A 16440-nucleotide genomic window follows, 5' to 3' on the forward strand; every position below is an offset into this window, starting at 1 on the left:
AAAATGAAAATCTAGGGATTTGGAGGAGCAGGAGCCCTAAGGCTCGCAATCAAATTGGCAAACAACATGAGGCGCCTCCTGGAGGCGGTCCCGAAGTTACTGAGGGACCCTTCGGCGGGGCTGAGGATTCTCTCTCCCTGGTCCGCTCCGGGCGGACAGTCGGGTCCCCTCAGCAGACGCTCGGAGAGGGGACGGAGGAGCTGCGGGGGCAACGCAGCAGGGGTGGGGATGACGAGCCCCAGGTGGTAACAGGGCGGCGCAGGCGCTGCGGGCCCGGAGGCCCAGCGTGCTGCTCAAGAAGGGATCGAGGGTGGCTGCTCCTCAGTCCTGGTCTCGGCTCTGTGGGTGGGTGAGAGAGGGCGGGGCAATGGGACGCGGGTGCCTCCGAGCCAGCTGGGCCCTTAGCGCTTCCCTCGTTGCTATTTTTATCCCACATCACTCTAATTCCACCCAATGGGCATCTGGCTGGCACAGACCGCGCTATCCCGAGGATGTGGGGTCGTCACGGCAACCACTTCATCACTCAGTGTCGGGGCGGGGCCTGGCTTCCATCTCCATGGAAACAGCCGGGCCCACTTGGTGGAGGAAGAGCGCAAGCCCCTTACTGAGCTGGGATTCCTTCCACCAGCTTCACTGCCTCCTCCAGGAAGCTTTCCAGGCTTGTTCCCAATCCCTCTGGGTGGCCCATCAGACTCCAACACTGAGTCCCGACTTTGGAAGGGGAGGAAACCACAGGAGCTGGGTGCAAGGAGGGTTTGTCTGAGAGCTCATGCCAGAAAGAGGTCACATTTGTTCAGTCAGCAAATATTTATCGAGGGCCTACCATGTGCCAGGAACCGTGCTAGCGCTAGAGATCTAGTGGTAGACAAAATAAAAGCCCGATCTTCTCGGAGCTGACTCCCTAGTAGTAGTGAGGAGCTAGATACTGAATAAACCAGCAGAACATACAGAGCAGCATTGTCTGCAGAAATATAATGCAAGCCACATGGGTTTTTTGTTTATTTGTTTGTCTTTTTGAGACAGGGTCTTGGTATGCAGTTCAGGCTGGCCTTGAGCTCACTTTGTAGCCCAGGCTGGTCTCGAACTCGCAACAATCCTCCTGCCTCAGCCTTCCAAGTGCTAGATTACAGGCCTGTGCCACCGTTCCTGGCCAGCATCTCACTTCTGTAAAATGTCCTACTGTTACATATGGCCTTTTCTGTTGGTAGAAAGGTGACAGCTGTAGTCCAGGTGGTAGGTGGTAGCAGCTGGACTAGCAGTGGGGGTGGCCCTTGGGGATATTTCGAAGGCCAGAGTGACAGGATTTCCTGCTGGCACGGAGGTGGGGCACAGAAGGCAAAGTTCCGAGTCCCTTCGGGGATCCCAGCCCATGCTCCCGGAAGAGGGTGCACTCTCCAGCTGCAGGAAGCAGGCAAATGCATGCCTCTGCACAGCTGTGCACCAAGCCACTCTACCTGACAGTTACAATGCGCACTGTCAGCCCAGAATCCTGTACTGCAGGAGGCTGAGGCAGGAGGATCATGGGCATGTTCAAGCTCAGCTTGGGCAATTTAGCAAATTTGCTGTTTCAAAATGGAAAAAGTTGGCTGGGTGTGGTGGCGCACTCGGGAGGCTGAGGCAGAAGGATCGTTGAGAATTCAAGACCAGATGGGGCTACAAAGTGAGCTCAGGCCAGCCTGAACTGCATAGTGAGACCCTGTCTCAAAAAAAACAAACAAAAAAAGGAAAAAGCTGTTGGCCAGGTGCGGGTTACATCGCTGGAGAGAGGTGGCCCAGGTTAACCCTGATAAGACTCAGGTAGGTGCTGGGCGAGGAGCCAAACACAATCCTGCCTCACACTCTCCCTGTGGACTGGGCCTCTTTCCTCTTCCCCAGGCCAGAAAATCACCACCTCTCCCGGGGCTGCCTGCTTCACCTTCTCCCAGACCCATCTTTATTCGGACCTTTGCTGTTAATTATTTAGGAAAACAAGGCATTAGCAAAGGCAGGCTCATTCTGATAATCCATACTGTAGCCAATCACAGCTCTCTGGTGCATGGTTGGGGTAGAGATCCGATCTCCCGCACCATCCGTATGCTTTGCACCCTCCTCCGGCTCAGGGCTCCTGAAACTGTGACGCCTCCAATCTTCTGCCCATGATCCTGTTCAGTGGTTATTTATATTGATTTGTAGGCCCTCTTTACATATGGTGGATGTGAAGCCCTCTGTTGGTGACATGTGTGGCAGATGTCTTATTAGTCTAGGGCTTGTCTTTGACTTCCTTTGTGGTGTCTTTTGATGCCTGGGCATATTGCTTCCAATGCAGCTGAACTGATTAGGCTTTTCTTTTATGGACAGTACTCTGTAGCTCAGGCTGACCTTGAACTATGTAGCCCAGGTCGGCCTCAAACTTGTGGCAGTTCTCCTGCCTCAGCCTCCCAAGAGCTGAAATAACAGGCGTGCACCACCACGCCCGGCTGGTTAGTACTCTTTGTATCCTAAGAAATCCTTCTCTATAACCACAATAAGGAAGTTCTTTACATTCTTTCCCTAGTACTGGGGATTAAACCTAGACCATCACACTGAGCTACATGCCCAGGCCTTTTCTTTTTCTTTCTTTTTTTTTTTTTTTCGATTTTGAGATAGGGGTGTTTACTGCTTTTTATGTGCTTCCTCCTTCCTCAGTGACCTGAAGGTAGCTTCTGTCATTTATCAGAGGGCTGGGGTACAGCTTGGGGGTAGCACACTTGCCCAGCTTGCATGAGGCCCTGGATTTAACCCCTAGTACTGCAAAGGAAGCCCCAGTTCTCTCCGGCTTGGTGAGCGCCCTGTCTCTGGGCTTTTCTAGGGCTGTCCTGGCCACCTGCTCTCCACTGTTACAGGGGTACCATGTTCCCTGGTTGCAAATGCTGAATCTTGATTTCTGATCTAGCTTTTGTCCTTGGAATTACCTTGCCTTTCTGTAGATCTTTGTTTCTGAGGCATGTGGACAAAGGACCCAAAACTCCAGCTTCAACAACGGAAATGGCTGTCTCCAGAGAGTTCGGGGCTCAAAGTCCAGAGCGCAGGTGTCAGCAGAGCTGGCTCATGGCCCCGCTCTCCCCATAAAACCCCACACATGCCAAGCAGTGAGTCCCAGGCCCTTCACAGCCAGCCACACCAGGGCACCCTACCCGACAGTGACTGCATGCTGTCAGCCAGGTGCCATGATGCACATCTGCAATGCTGCACTCCGGAAGGCTGAGGCAGGACGATCCCATGTTAGAGCCCGGCTTGGGCAATCAAGCAACTTTGCCCTCCATCCCTTTTTTTTTTTTTTTTTTTTTTTTTTAAATTTCGAGACAGAGTCTCCCAAGTCTCTAAGTTTCCCAGGCTGGGCTCAAATCTGTGATCCTCCTGGATCAGGCTCCCGGGTGCTGGGATCACAGGCGTGGACCACATGCCCTGCTTTAGTTCTTTTTTATGGCGGATGTTACTCGGCTGTGGACGGAGCACGTCTGGCTCACCACGTCATCAGTAAATGGACATCTGGCTGTGCTCCAGCGTTTGGCTACTGTGAATAAAGCAGCTAAGGTCGTGTGTGTGCACAAGTTTTTATTTCTCTTGGTTAAACAAGCCAGTGTGGGGCCGCTGAGTCACCAGGAAGGTGTATTTACCTCTGCGACAAGCTGCCGGCTGCTGTCCAAGTGGCCGCCCCGTTTGCCCTCCTGGCAGCAGCACAGGAGGTGCAGTAATTAGCCGTGGGGTCAGCCTGCAGGGAGGGGGGCCAGGGCAGAGCTCCCCTCCCCCCGCCCTCCCCCCTTTCCTTCCTTCCAAGACAGGATCTCGCTGTGTTGCTCATGCTGGCCTCTCACTCGTGGGCTCAAGGAACCCTCCTGCCTCAGCTTCCCGAGTAGTAGAGACCATGCCCACTGTTTCAAATTTCTGTTTTTTGAGACAGGGTCTTACTGTGGCTGGCCTCCCTCTTATGGGGATCCTCCTGCCTGTTTTTTTTTTGTTGCTGGTTTTTTGCTTTTTTTAAAAAATGAGACGGCGTCTTACTATGTATGCAGCCTAGGCTGGCCTTGAACTCAGCAATCTTTCCACCTCAGCCTCTCAAGTGCTGGGATTACAAGTATGCTTCACCATGGCCAGCTCAGGCTTCTTACTTCCAGAATTATAAAATGAAAAATCTGTGGGTTTTTTTTAAGCCATTATGTAACTGTGACAGAAGCAATAGAAGCTAATGCACTGTTGTATTTATAGATATAAAAAGTCTGATGTAAAGGCACGCACCTGTCAGCTTCTCCATGTACAAAATGATTATGAACAGGGGCAGGTGCACACAAGAGGCTGAGGCAGGAAGATCACAGGTTTGAAACTATCCTGAGCAACTTTAAGACTGTGACTCAAAATGAAAATTTAAAAAAGGCTGGAGGTACAGCTCTGCACCAGAGCGCTGCCTGGCACACATGGGATCCCGGGTTTTATCCTCAGTATTAGAAAAAAATAAAACACAAAAAACCCCAAAATCCAAGATGATAGTTAGAGCTCTTGTGCTCACTGTCTCCCTTTGTGTCTCTGACGGGGCCTCGCAGAGTAGGCACTTGATGTTTGTACAATAAATGCCTGCTCACAAACATCGGGCACGACCAAAACCTTCCTACAGCTTAAAATCCTCAAATGTGGGTGAGGTAAGAGCTTTTCTTTTTGGTACCAGGAATTGAACTCAGGTCCTTGCACTTGCCAGGCAGGAACTGTGCCACTGAGCTATATCCCCAGCCCTTCTTTTCTTTTCAACACAGGGTCTCGCTGTACAGTTCAGGCTGGCCTTGAACTCACCTTGTAGCCTAGGCTGGCCTCAAACTTGCAGAGATCCTCCTGCCTCAGCCTCTGCAATGCCGGGATTACAGGCGTGAGCCACCACACCTATTTTTTTTTTTTTTTTTAAGCAGTCTTGCTATGTAGTTCAGACTGGCCTTGAATGTACTACATAGCTCAAGGTAGCCTTGAACTTGTGGATTACAGGTGTGCAACACCACATTGGCAAGTTTTTATTTCACTGAGCATAGTAGTACAGTTCGAATACTATAATCCCAGTACTCAGGAGGCTGAGGCAGGATTGTTGTAAGTTCAAGGCTGGCCTGGGCTACATAGCAAGACTCAAAAAACTGAAAGGAACCTGCTTCAAATAAACCAGCTCAGTGCTGACTGGCTATAGGAACTGGGCAAGTCTTTTAATTCAGTGACCTCATCTGAAAAATAGGGGACAATAAAAGTCCCTTCCTTATATGCTTTCGAGGGTCAAGTGCACGGTGGTCCATGTCAGTCACTCAGAACAAGGCCTGGGAGAGTCTTGGTGCTGCTAAGTGTTAGCTCTGAGTGTAGTTAGTTTAGTGGCAAGCGCTTGGTGTCTAAATCTGTCACCCCTTACAGTTTGGGGGCCCTTTGCAAGCAGGAGCAGGTCTGCCAGGTGCTGGGGTCCCCCCACCTTGCTCAGCAAGAGAGGGTTGTTTGTTGACTGGCTTGCTGATGGACTGAGGTCAAGGCTAGGTTCTTCAGGCAGACAGTCAGGGGCTCAAAGACAGCAAGGCCAGGCAGGAACGCAGGTTTATTGGGGGCTCCGCGCACACACTCACAGCATCACACGACAATGGCACAGTTACTCAGGACACACGGGGTGGCCTCCTGTGCCCACGCTGGGGCCCGGAGGCGGCAGGGTGCGGCGTCCTCCCTGGTGACCCAGGCCCCTGCCAGGGTCCTTCCTCCAGGGCGGCTGCCAGGCGGGCCAGGCCGGGAGCGGGCAGCAGCCGGGCTGAGGGCGGCCGCCTCACTCCAGGGACTGCAGCATCAGCAGCTGCTTCAGCACCTTTGTCTGGCTCGTCTCTCGGATCTCGCCCGCCAGGAACATCTCGTCCACCACCGTATAAACCTGCGCCGTGGGCAGGGGCGGCCGTGAGCGGGACGGGGCAGCAGGGACAGCCCCAGCCCCCGCGGCCTCCCTGCCCGGTGGGAGCCTACCTTGTAGAAGTTGAACACCAGGTCCAGCTCACAGACGTTGTGGAAATACTCGTTCAAGACCTGGGCGAGGGACACGGGTGCGGTGAGACAGGCCAGGAGGGAGCCAGAGAGGCGGGGACGAGGGGGACCGGGAAAGAGACCCCAAGGGGAGGGACGGGAAACATAGAGCAACAGGGGTCAAAATGACCACGGAGAGAAGGCCGAGCAAGAGCAGTGGCCCATGTTATCCACGCCTATAATCTCAGCTGCTCATGAGGCTAAGGCAGGAGGATCTCGGTGAGTATGAGGCCAGCCTGGGCTACACAGCATGACCCTGTCTCAAAAAGACAAAAAATCAAAAACAAAAATAAGAGAAACTGCCAGGCGTGGTGGTGCACGCCTATAATCCTAGCACTTGGGAGGCTGAGGCAGGAACATCTTGCAAGTTTGAGACCAGCCTGGGCTACAAAGTGAGCTCAATGTCAGCCTGAACTGCATATTGAGACCCTGTCTCAAAAAAGACAGACAGACACACACAAAATAACAGAAACTAAGAGTAGGGACAGAGAAAGATCTGAGAGACAGACAGACAGACACAGACAGAGACAGAGACGATAAGACAGACAACGACGGTGAGGGAGAGATACAAGAACAGGGGTCACTGGGAGAGACCAGAGAAAGATGGCAGAAGTCAGGACCACAGCTCAAGGCCAGCCTGGGCTATGTACCAAGACCCTGTCTCAGAAAAACAAAAGGAAGTAGGGCGCGGTGGCGCGGGCCTGTACTCCCAGCACTCAGGAAGCTGAGGCAGGAAGATCACTGTGAGTTCCAGGCCAGCCTGGGCTACTTTGTGAGTTCACGTCAAACTAGCAAGACCCTGTCTCAAAAAGCCAAAAAGAAAAGAAAAGAAAAGAAAAGAAAGAAAGAGAGAGAAAGAGAGGGAGGGAGGGAGGGAGGGAAGGAAGGGAGAGAGGAGCCAGACTGAGGCAGAGGCGAAGCTGGAGGAAGGGACAGACACAGACAGACACACACAGAGGTGAGGCTGAGGGCATCGGTGGGCAGGGCGGGTTCAGGAGGGACAGGACTGGGACGTCCCGCACCCCAGGGCCCCGGGCGGCCGTGCCCGCACCTCCACGAAGTTGTGGATGGCCTCCAGGTAGGCCAGGTTGTTGTCGCTGACATCCACGCAGATGCAGAAGTACAGGCCGGCGTAGCGTCGGTAAATGATCTTGAAGTTCCGGAACTGCGGGCAGAGAGGCCATGGGTGAGGGGGGCCTCGGACCCCACGCCAGGCAGGGAGGGGCCGAAACCTTCAGCCCACTCCTTGCCTGTGCCCAGCCCTGCCCCCAGGGCCCGTGGAGAAGGGATACAGAGACACCGCACCCCTGCAAGGGTCCCGCAGGAGACCACATCCCCTGGGAGCCCAGGAGTCCGGGAGGCACCCCAAGGAGGGTGGGTGTCTGCTCAGAGCCTGCAGTATGGTCAGGAGTGCTCCGGGCCCAGGGCAAGGAGCACATCTGTAATCCCAGCTACTCAAGAGGCTGAGGCAGGAAGTTCTCAAGTTCAAGCTAAGCCTGGGCAGCTTAGCAAGACCCTGTCTCAAAAAAGTGCTGGGGATGGAGCTGGGTAGTACAGCATTTGCCTAGCATGCACCAGGGCCTGGTTCCATCCATGGTTCGGGCCGGGCCTTCACGGACCCCAATACCCGTGATCCTGTGCAGGGGTCTTTATCTCAGAGGCTGGGGCCTAGAAGTGTTTCAGATCTCAGAGTTTTGTTTTGTTTTTTGTCTTTGTCTTTTTTTAAGACAGGGTCTCGCTCTGCAGTTCAGGCTGGCCTTGAGCTCACTTTGTAGTCCAGGCTGGTCTCGAACTCACAATGATCCTCCTGCCTCAGTCTCCCGCAAGGCTGGGATTACAGGCATGCGCCACCACACCCAGCCCTTTTGAGCTTCTTATCCATACTCAAAGTATCTTAGATTTTTTTCCCTTGGGGTACTGGGTTCTTTTTTTTTTTAGTCTTTTTGAGACAGGGTCTCACTATGCAGTTCAGGCTAGTCTTGAATTCACTTTGTAGCCCAGGCTTGTCTCAAACTTGTAATGACCCACCTGCCTCAGCCTCCTGAGTGCTGGGATTACAGGTGTGCACCACCACGCCCGGCTGGGATACTGTGTTTTGCACCTGAGGCGCCATACTGAGCTACATTCCCAGCCCTTTTGGTTTTTTTTTTCCGGTACTGGGAATCGAACTCATGACCTTGTGCTTGCCAGGCAGGCGCTGTGCCACTGAGCTAAATCCTCAGCCCCCCTTTTTGGTTTTTAATTTGAGACAAAGTCTCACTAAATACCCCAGGCTGGGTTAAAATTTGCAATCCTCCTGCCTCAGTCTCCCAGAGTACTGGGATTACAGGTGTGTGCTATTATGCTGGGGGAAAAAAAAGCTTCAGATTTTGAGCTGGGTGCAATGGCACACACTGAATTCTCAGCTATTCAGGAAGCTGAGGCAGGAGGATCACCTGAGCCAAGGCATCCAATATCAGCCTGAGCTCCCTAGGGAAACTATCTCCAACAGAAACTTTTGGATTTTGGATTTCAGATTTTCAGATAAGGGACATCCAACTGGTATCTATAAATATTAGAATAATAACACACACACATATCAAGCCCACGGAGCCAGAACATGTATTGATTTTGAGTCTGCGGAGGTAAAGAGGTTGACAGGGGTTGGGGTGGAGCTCAGTGGTGGAGCCTGGCCCAGCATGTGCAAGCCCTGGGTTCCATGCCCAGCACCAAAAGAAAAAAGAAAAGAGAAAGATAGATACAGCTACTGACTCGCATACTAGGGTAAAAGTACACACACTGGCCAAAACCTAGGCCTGCGATGTGTGTATGGCACCACCTAGTGGTGACTGTGGGTGACAACATTAGTCGTAGAGCGTCTACTCGGCGCTTTTGTTATTTTTTTTTTTTTTTTTTTTGCGGTACCGGGGATCGAACTCGTGACTTTCCGCTTGCCAGGCAGGCGCTTATACCACTGAACTATATCCCCAGCCCCTCCTTTTGTTAATTTCTACACGCTGATTCTGTTTTTTAATATTACAGTAATGCCTCCCACAACCCATGGGCAAGTGACCTGACAATGACTGGCACCTCCTCTTTCTTTGTCCTAAATTCCCTGGGAAACGAGTGCGGCTGTGCATGCCTGTAATCCTAGCACTGAGGAGGCTGAGGCAGGATGATCCTTCAAGTCTAAGGCCAACCTGGGCTACACAGTGAGTTCAAGGCCAGCCTGGACTATTTCCGTGAGACCCTGCCTCAAAAATGAAACGAAAAACTTAGTTTCATTTCCACTTGATACTTCCTCCAGGACGCCCTCCACACTCCCAGGCCTCTCGGCCTCCTTCCTTCCTCTAGCCCTGTGCATCCTGGTGGTTACTATCTGGGGACAGGCTTACTTCTGCTTTTTGGGTGTTTTCTTTTTGTACTGGAGATGGAACCCAGGGCCTCTGCACTGAGCGACATCTCCAGCCCTTTTTAAATTTTATTTTCTTTTGGGACAGGGTCTCGCTAAGGAGTTAAACTGTCCAGGCTAGGCTCAAACTCACAATCCTCCTGCCTCAGCCTCCCAGAGCACAGGGATTACAGATGTGTGCCACCCTGCCAGGCTCAGGCTTGTGTCTGTCCCTGGATGTGAGATGCCCGCAAGCAGCACAAGGCCGTGCAGTCACCGCGGAGAACCCAGCAGCAGGCTTGGCGGGGCAGGCCCCGGAGACACCTGGGAAATATCAGAGATGAATGCAAGAGCCTGAATCCCGACACCCGGGTCCTCTCGGCCAAGGCCACCCATGAGGGAGCGCTGCAGCAGCCCCGGCGCCCCACGTCCCCTGGCTGCCAGATGCCCACACCTCAGGGTCCTGCTCCCCTCCAACCCCTGCCTCTGCACAGACCCTCCCCCGCCTCACCTCTGCCACCGCACCGCCACCAGCGCCCCTCAGCTCGGCCACCACTGGGGTACAGCAACTCCCGCGTCCGCACTGCCCGGGCCTCCTCGTCCCCAGATGCCGCCCCTCCCGTCAGCCCTGCTATCCTTCTCCACCGCCCCCCTGCAGTCACCCCAACCCGTGAAATCTTGGGAGAGGGCAGCGCCACACCCTGCAACCCCTTCAGGCCTTGGCTGAAGTCGCTTTGCAGGGATGCTTTCCTGAAGGAACCAGGTGAACCTGCACACCCAGCACCCTTCCCCCGCTTTAGCTGCTTAGTTTTCTTGTGGCTGTTTAATGCCGCCAGATACTATATCTTTTACTGTCCATCTCCTATCAGCCAGAAAGTCAGCTCTGCGAGGGCAGAGATGTGTGATACATTCACTGTGATTCCCCAGCGCCAAGAACAGCGTCACACGCAGGAAACCTGTGGTTAATTTTTGTTGAGTGCTTTGCTGGGCACGGTGGGGCACCCTTGTAATCCCAGCACTCGGGAGGATGAGGCAGGAGGGTCACCTCAAGTTTCTGGGCTACACAGCAAGACCTTGTCTCAAAGAACAAAACCAAAAGACCCCTCCAAAATATTTTAATATTTGTTGAACTCTACAGGAATTCGGTCTCTTTTGTGTGTGTGTGGTGCTGGGGCGGAACCCTTGAGCTGCACCCCCAGCCCCCGCCTGGTCTCTTGAACAGGTAAATGTCATCAGGATAAAAGGTGGAGAGAAAAAAAAAAAGGTGGAGAGATTAAAACTGAGTCATAGGAGCCTTGGTGTGGTGGCGCACACCTGTAATCCCAGCTACTTCGGAGGCTGAGGTAGGAGGACAGTAAGTTCAAACCCAGCCTGGCCATTCTAACATAACTTTGTCTCAAAATAAAAAATAAACTATAATCCCAGCACTTGCTTGTAATCCCAGCACTCGGGAGGATGAGGCAGGAGGATCACTGTGAGTTCGAGACCAGCCTGGGCTACAAAGTGAGCTCAAGGCCAGCCTGAACTGCATAGGGAGACCCTGTCTCAAAAAGACAAAAACAAAATGTAAATAAATAAATAAAATGAAAAGGACTGGGGCTGTAGCTCACTGGCAGAGCGCTTTGCCTAGCTTGTGTGAGGCCCTGGGTTCATCCTCAGCATTGCAAGACAACAGCAACAATACCAATCACACAACTCTTTGATAAAAACATAAACAGGGTACAGCAGGAAGGTGAAATAGTAATACCAGTACAGGCTAAGTTAGAGGTGGATAGATCTTCAGTGTCCTCTCCTTCCTCTCTGTGCTAGTTTATACGTGTGCAACTTTTTTTGAGGGTACTGGGAATCGAACTCAAGACCTCAGGCACTTGAGGCCACATAGGCATTGCACCACTGAGCTAAATCCCCAGCCCCTACATTTGTAACTTTTCACAATGAAAAGTACCCAAAAACGCCAAGTATGGTGGTGCATACCTCAGCATTCAGGAAGCTGAGGCAGGAGGATCGCCTTGAGTTCCAGGCCAGCCTGGGCTACATAGTGAGCTGAAGACCAACCTGGACTACAGAGCAAGACCCTGTCTTAAAAAAATAAAAACAAACAGGACCCAAAAAGGAAGGGGAAGGGAAAAGGCTATAAGCAGCTGAGGGAGAGAAGAGAGGAAGAGGTGACCAAGAGGGTAGGGGTACACGGGAGTGGGAGGGTCGGGGACCGGTCACCTCCACAAAGTTGGTGTGCTTGGCGTCTCGGACGGTGACCACGGCGTGCACCTCCTCGATCAGCTTCTGTTTCTCGTCGTCATCGAACTGCATGTACCACTTGGCCAGGCGTGTCTTGCCCGCGCGGTTCTGGATGAGAATGAAGCGGATCTGAGGGAGCAGGAGGAGGAGCAAGTGAGGGCGGAGGTCTGGGAGCCCCGCCCATCCCTGCAGAGGCCCTTGTCCCTCCAACGCCTGGGGAGCGACATCCCTTCTCCTAGTGGGTGACTCCTGGGCTCCACCAAGCCTGTTCCCTCCTGCATGGGCGACACACGTTCCCCGAGGACACCTATCTTGCCAAAGTGGTTTTTTTTTTTCCCAGTACCGGGAATCGAACTCATGACCTTGCGCTTGCCGGGCAGCTCAGCTGTGCCGCTGAGCTAAATCCCCAGCCCTTTGCCAAAGTGTTTTGAAGGTTAACTACACTTATCAATTTGGCTCAGTAGCCAGTGCATGGTAGACACTCCGTATCAAAACAAAACAAAACAAAAACAACAACAAAGACACTCAGTATATTTATCTCAGCCCGGTATGGTGCGCCTGTGATCCCAGCATTTGGGAAGCAGAGGCAGGAGGATCGCTGCAAATGTGAGGTCAGCTCCGGCTACATAGTGAGTTCAACGTCAACCTAAACTACACAGTGGGAAAAAAAAATAAACTATATAGCGAGACCCTGACTCAGATAACCAAAATAAATTAAATAAATGTTTGTAACTCAGACTTTGTCAGTCTGAGTCCTGGCTCTGCCATTTTTCTCCTTCTCCTTCCCCTTTTTCTTCTTCTTTTTTGGCTTACTAATTTTTTTTTTTTTTTTGGCTTACTCATTGTTTAAGAAACTGAAATACCACAAAATCCTCACAGTAAAAATGCAGAATGTTTGATGATTTTCAGGATATCCCCTTAGTATGTTCGTAGTTGTACAAATACCATCACTAATTCCAAAACATTTTGCTGTTGTTTTTGTTTTCTGGGACAGGGTCTCACTATGTAACCCAGGCTGGCCTCCAACTCTTGGTCACCCTCCTGCCTCAGCCTCCTGAATGCTGGGATTGCAGGTGTGCACCACAATACCTGGCCAGAACATTCTTATTAACCCCAAAAGAAACCTCCTATCCCTCCACCCCACCCCTGCCCCTGTGGACTTGCCCTTTCTGGACATTTCGCGCAAATGGGATTGCACGGATGCGGCTCTGGGGACTCGGCTCTGGGGACCCGGCTCAGCCATGGGCAGCACACTGGAGAGCCTCGTTCCTTTCTATGGTGAACAACGTCCACATGATGGCCTCTGACTCTGCTTATCCACTCACTGGCTGGGCATTTGGGTCACTTCTACTTCCTGGCCATCACGATAGAAGCTGCTACGAGCAGTTAAGTCCCAGTTTTTGCATAAAATCTTGGGAGTAGGAAGTGCTGGGTCACATAGAAGCTCTGTTTTTTATACTTTTTTTTTTTTTTTCTCCCTCCGGTACCAGGGACCGAATTCACAACCTTGCGCTTGCCAGGCAGGCGCTTATGCCACTGAGCTATATCCCCAGCCCCCTTAGAAGCTCTATGTTGAACTATTTCAGGAATTGTTTTCCAAACACCTGCCTTTGTTGTTTTGTTTTGCAGTGCTGGGGAAAGAACCCAAGGCTTCCCAAGGCCAGGCCAGTGCTCTGCCACTGAGCTACACCCCGACCTGTCCTTCTTTATCACTCCGTGACCTCAGTGCCTCAGGCTGCTGTGAGCAGAGACAAAGCAGAAGCCCCAGAGCGGGGCCTGCCTCAGAACTCTCGCTCTGTGTTAGCTATGATTCTCACCAGTTCTGGCTGCAGAGTTTGTTGTCACAATTCTGAAAAGTCATCACAGCCACTGTGCAAACTGAGAGTCAGTCAGAAACACTTAGAAGCCAGGCGTGGTGGTGCAGCCCTGTAATCTCAGCTACTCAGGAGGCTGAGGCAGGAGGGGCACAGGCACAAGGCTAAATTAGCCAGCACAGAGACACTGCCTCAAAATAAAACTTTAAAAAGGGTTGGGGATGTAGCTCAGTGGCAGAGCGCTCACCTGCTATACACGAGGACAAGGCCCTGGGTTCCACCATGAGTACCACAAAACAAAGTAAGACACAAGTGCTTAGCACAGTACCTGTTACACAGGGGCCCTTGATAAAATTAGCCATCATTATGTCTGAGAGGCATTTGAGTGGCTAAAAGCACAGACTCTAGAGCCAGAGTGAATCCTGGCCACTATTGCTGTGTGTTCGGAGCTGATGTTTTAACCTCTCTGGGCCTCAGCTTCCCTTTCCATACAATGGACATACTAAGCACCTCCTTTATAAGACTAAGGCACAGGGCAATGAAGACAAGGGTGTAGTGCAGGGACTGGTGTATTCTAAGTGTCATATAACACTAGCTCCTAGCAGCAACTATAATTTGTTACATAGGACCCAGCTAGGAGGCCTAGCATGCTGATGCCCATTTTACAGATAAGAAAACCAAGGCTCGGGGCTGGGGATATAGCTCAGTGGTGTAAAGGCCTGCCTGGCAAGCGTGAGGTCGTGAGTTCGATTCCTGGTACCGCAAAAAAAAAAAAAAGAAAAAAAAGAAAGGAAAACCAAGGCTCAGGGAAAGGAAGACCTGAGAGTTAAAAGGCTCTGCTCGAACCCCCTTACCCTAACTTGTGGGAGCCCCGTCCTTTAATAGCACCCCACTTCCTTTCCTAAGCCTCATTCTTCACACACTCCACTAGGTCCTTACCCAGCAAGTAGGCAGAAACAGGATCTTACAAGCTCATTCCAAGAATGCCTTCTGCTGAGCCAGGGAAAGCCACTTCCTATCTCAGCAGGGGTGAGGGGGAAGGGAGAGGAGGCCGGCAGGGCACCAGGTAGCCGCACCTGGGGCCAAGCAGGGACCCAGGGCCCCTGTGGGGACTTGACATCGCTGCTTCTTATACCCAACCCCCCTGGAGACTCCCACCTTTATCTCTGTCTTTATCTTTATCTTTGTCTTTATCTCTCCAGGTCTCCTTCCCTCCTGCACCCTCACCCCTCTGCTGGCCCCTCCGGAAGCCCCCAACTTTCCTCGCCTCCAAGCCTTCTCCCTTGGAGTTGGTCCCTTTTGACCTCCACTTCTCAATTTCAGTCCCCGCTCAAGCCTCAGGAGCCTTTCACTGGAGACATCGCCCCTCCGACTCCAAGGCTGCCTTCCTTCTTCCAAAGATCGCATCTTGCCAGGCGTGATAGCCCACGCCTGGCATCCCAGCGCTTGGGAGACTGAGGGAGGAGGACTCGTGTGAGTCTGAGGCCAGCCTGAACTAAATAGTAAGACCCTGTATAAAAAGGAAAAGAAACCTACCACCACCAGAAAAAAAACAAAGATCGCATCCTGCCTCCAAGGATCCCGTTCCTTGAGGAGACTCACCCCGAGTCTGACACTCCCCCAGTCACCTCCTGTCCGGAACCCCGACCAAAGAACCCTTGCCCAATTCCAAAGCCCGACCTGGGCTCAGGGGTACCCCCTAAGTCCAGGCCTCAGTCACTGCTCCAAGAGCCTCCTCCCCGTGTCACACCTCCAAGCCTGCTCCCTGCCCCCTAGATCTCTCTTCTGGGAAAGATCAGTTCAGCTGCTCCCCATTCATTTCTAGCGCCCACGGCCTCCGAGCCTCTCTCCTTTGGCGCCACGCTTTCCCTGCCCCTAGACCCTGGTTCCCCGCAGTTGCCTACTTCCGGTCTCCAGTGCCCAGTCCCTTGACATTCTCCCTCCTCAGCTGTCTCCTGCTCCTGCGCCAACACCCCCTCTCCACCTGCAATGCCAGCTCTCCACCTCTGGAGACCCCTCCTATAGGGAGACTCGCTCCCTGTTCCAGCGTCCCCGTTCCCGTCCAATGCCTCCTTCCCACCTCCAGGGCCTTCTCCCTACCCCGTGCCCCGCAAGTTGCCTCTCTCTGTCAGGCCCCCAACAACCTCCAGTATCCCCCACCCGCACAGCCTTCTCCTCGCCCCCCTTGCCCTGTGTCCCCAAGCCTGGAGAACCCAGCGCACCCGCTGGGCAGAATCAAAGCCCTGAACCCGCATCCCTGCCCCTGATGGCCCCAATCCCGAGAGCCCGCGCCTGGCCCAGACCATCCGCCGCAGGGGGGTGGGGGGGACTCGTCAGTGCCAAACCAAGCTTCGGCTGTTTGCGCGGGGACCCTCCCTCTGCCAGTTCCGGGCGTGACGCCCCCGTTACCATGACGACCCCTGTCCGGACCCCAGCAGCCCAGGTCCCTCGGCAACTGGGTGGCTCCGGTTGTGGCTGCAGTTCGGGTGCCCAGGGCTGGAAAGACTTCCGGAAGAAAGGCCCGCCTCCCTCGCGCACGACCCTCTGGGAGTTGTAGTTTCACAAAGGGGTTTCTCCGACGAACGGAAAGCGAGGGAAAGGGTCAGTCGCATCTCTTAGCATGCTGCACGACAGTCCTTTTCTTACCAAAGGAGCCAGGTTCTAAGTGCATGATGGGAGTTGTGGACGAAGCTTACTCCGAACCGCTACAATTCCCGACGTGATTGACGGCCCGGAAAGAAAGCCTTGCATTTCGGGAAATGTAGTCTGGTACATTTCCGCCCCCCCAACACGGAACTCACCTGCTAGAGAAGAGGGCATGCTGGGAATAGTAGTTTTAAGTGAACTGCATTGGGGATCTACAAATACAGTATTACTGTCCCCCATCGGCACTGGATATTGAACCAGAGCCTTCACACTGAACTACATCGCCAGCCCTTTTCATTTATCTATTTATATTTATTTTTTATTTTATTTAATTAA

The 16440-nt window shown here is 52.8% G+C and overlaps 1 protein-coding gene across 2 annotated transcripts; it reads right to left on the bottom strand.

The window, feature by feature from the left end:
* Positions 1–5550: 5550 nt before the first annotated feature.
* On the bottom strand, positions 5551–15989 carry Ap2s1 (adaptor-related protein complex 2, sigma 1 subunit). 2 transcript variants are annotated; one of them, XM_005413844.2, is made up of 5 exons: positions 15868–15989; positions 11624–11773; positions 7088–7201; positions 5980–6039; positions 5551–5890 (listed from the first exon to the last, which is right to left on the bottom strand). In XM_005413844.2, the coding sequence occupies exons 1-5, from the start codon at positions 15868–15870 to the stop codon at positions 5789–5791; spliced, it is 429 nt and encodes a 142-aa protein (XP_005413901.1). In that variant the 5' UTR covers positions 15871–15989; the 3' UTR covers positions 5551–5788. The 2 variants fall into 2 exon arrangements, with proteins under 2 accessions (XP_005413901.1, XP_005413900.2); XM_005413843.2 differs by lacking the exon at positions 15868–15989 and adding an exon at positions 15681–15728.
* Positions 15990–16440: the final 451 nt, after the last annotated feature.

The sequence above is a fragment of the Chinchilla lanigera genome, unplaced genomic scaffold, assembly GCF_000276665.1.
Source record: "Chinchilla lanigera isolate Chin_1 unplaced genomic scaffold, ChiLan1.0 scaffold00173, whole genome shotgun sequence".
Classification (NCBI taxonomy): domain Eukaryota; kingdom Metazoa; phylum Chordata; class Mammalia; order Rodentia; family Chinchillidae; genus Chinchilla; species Chinchilla lanigera.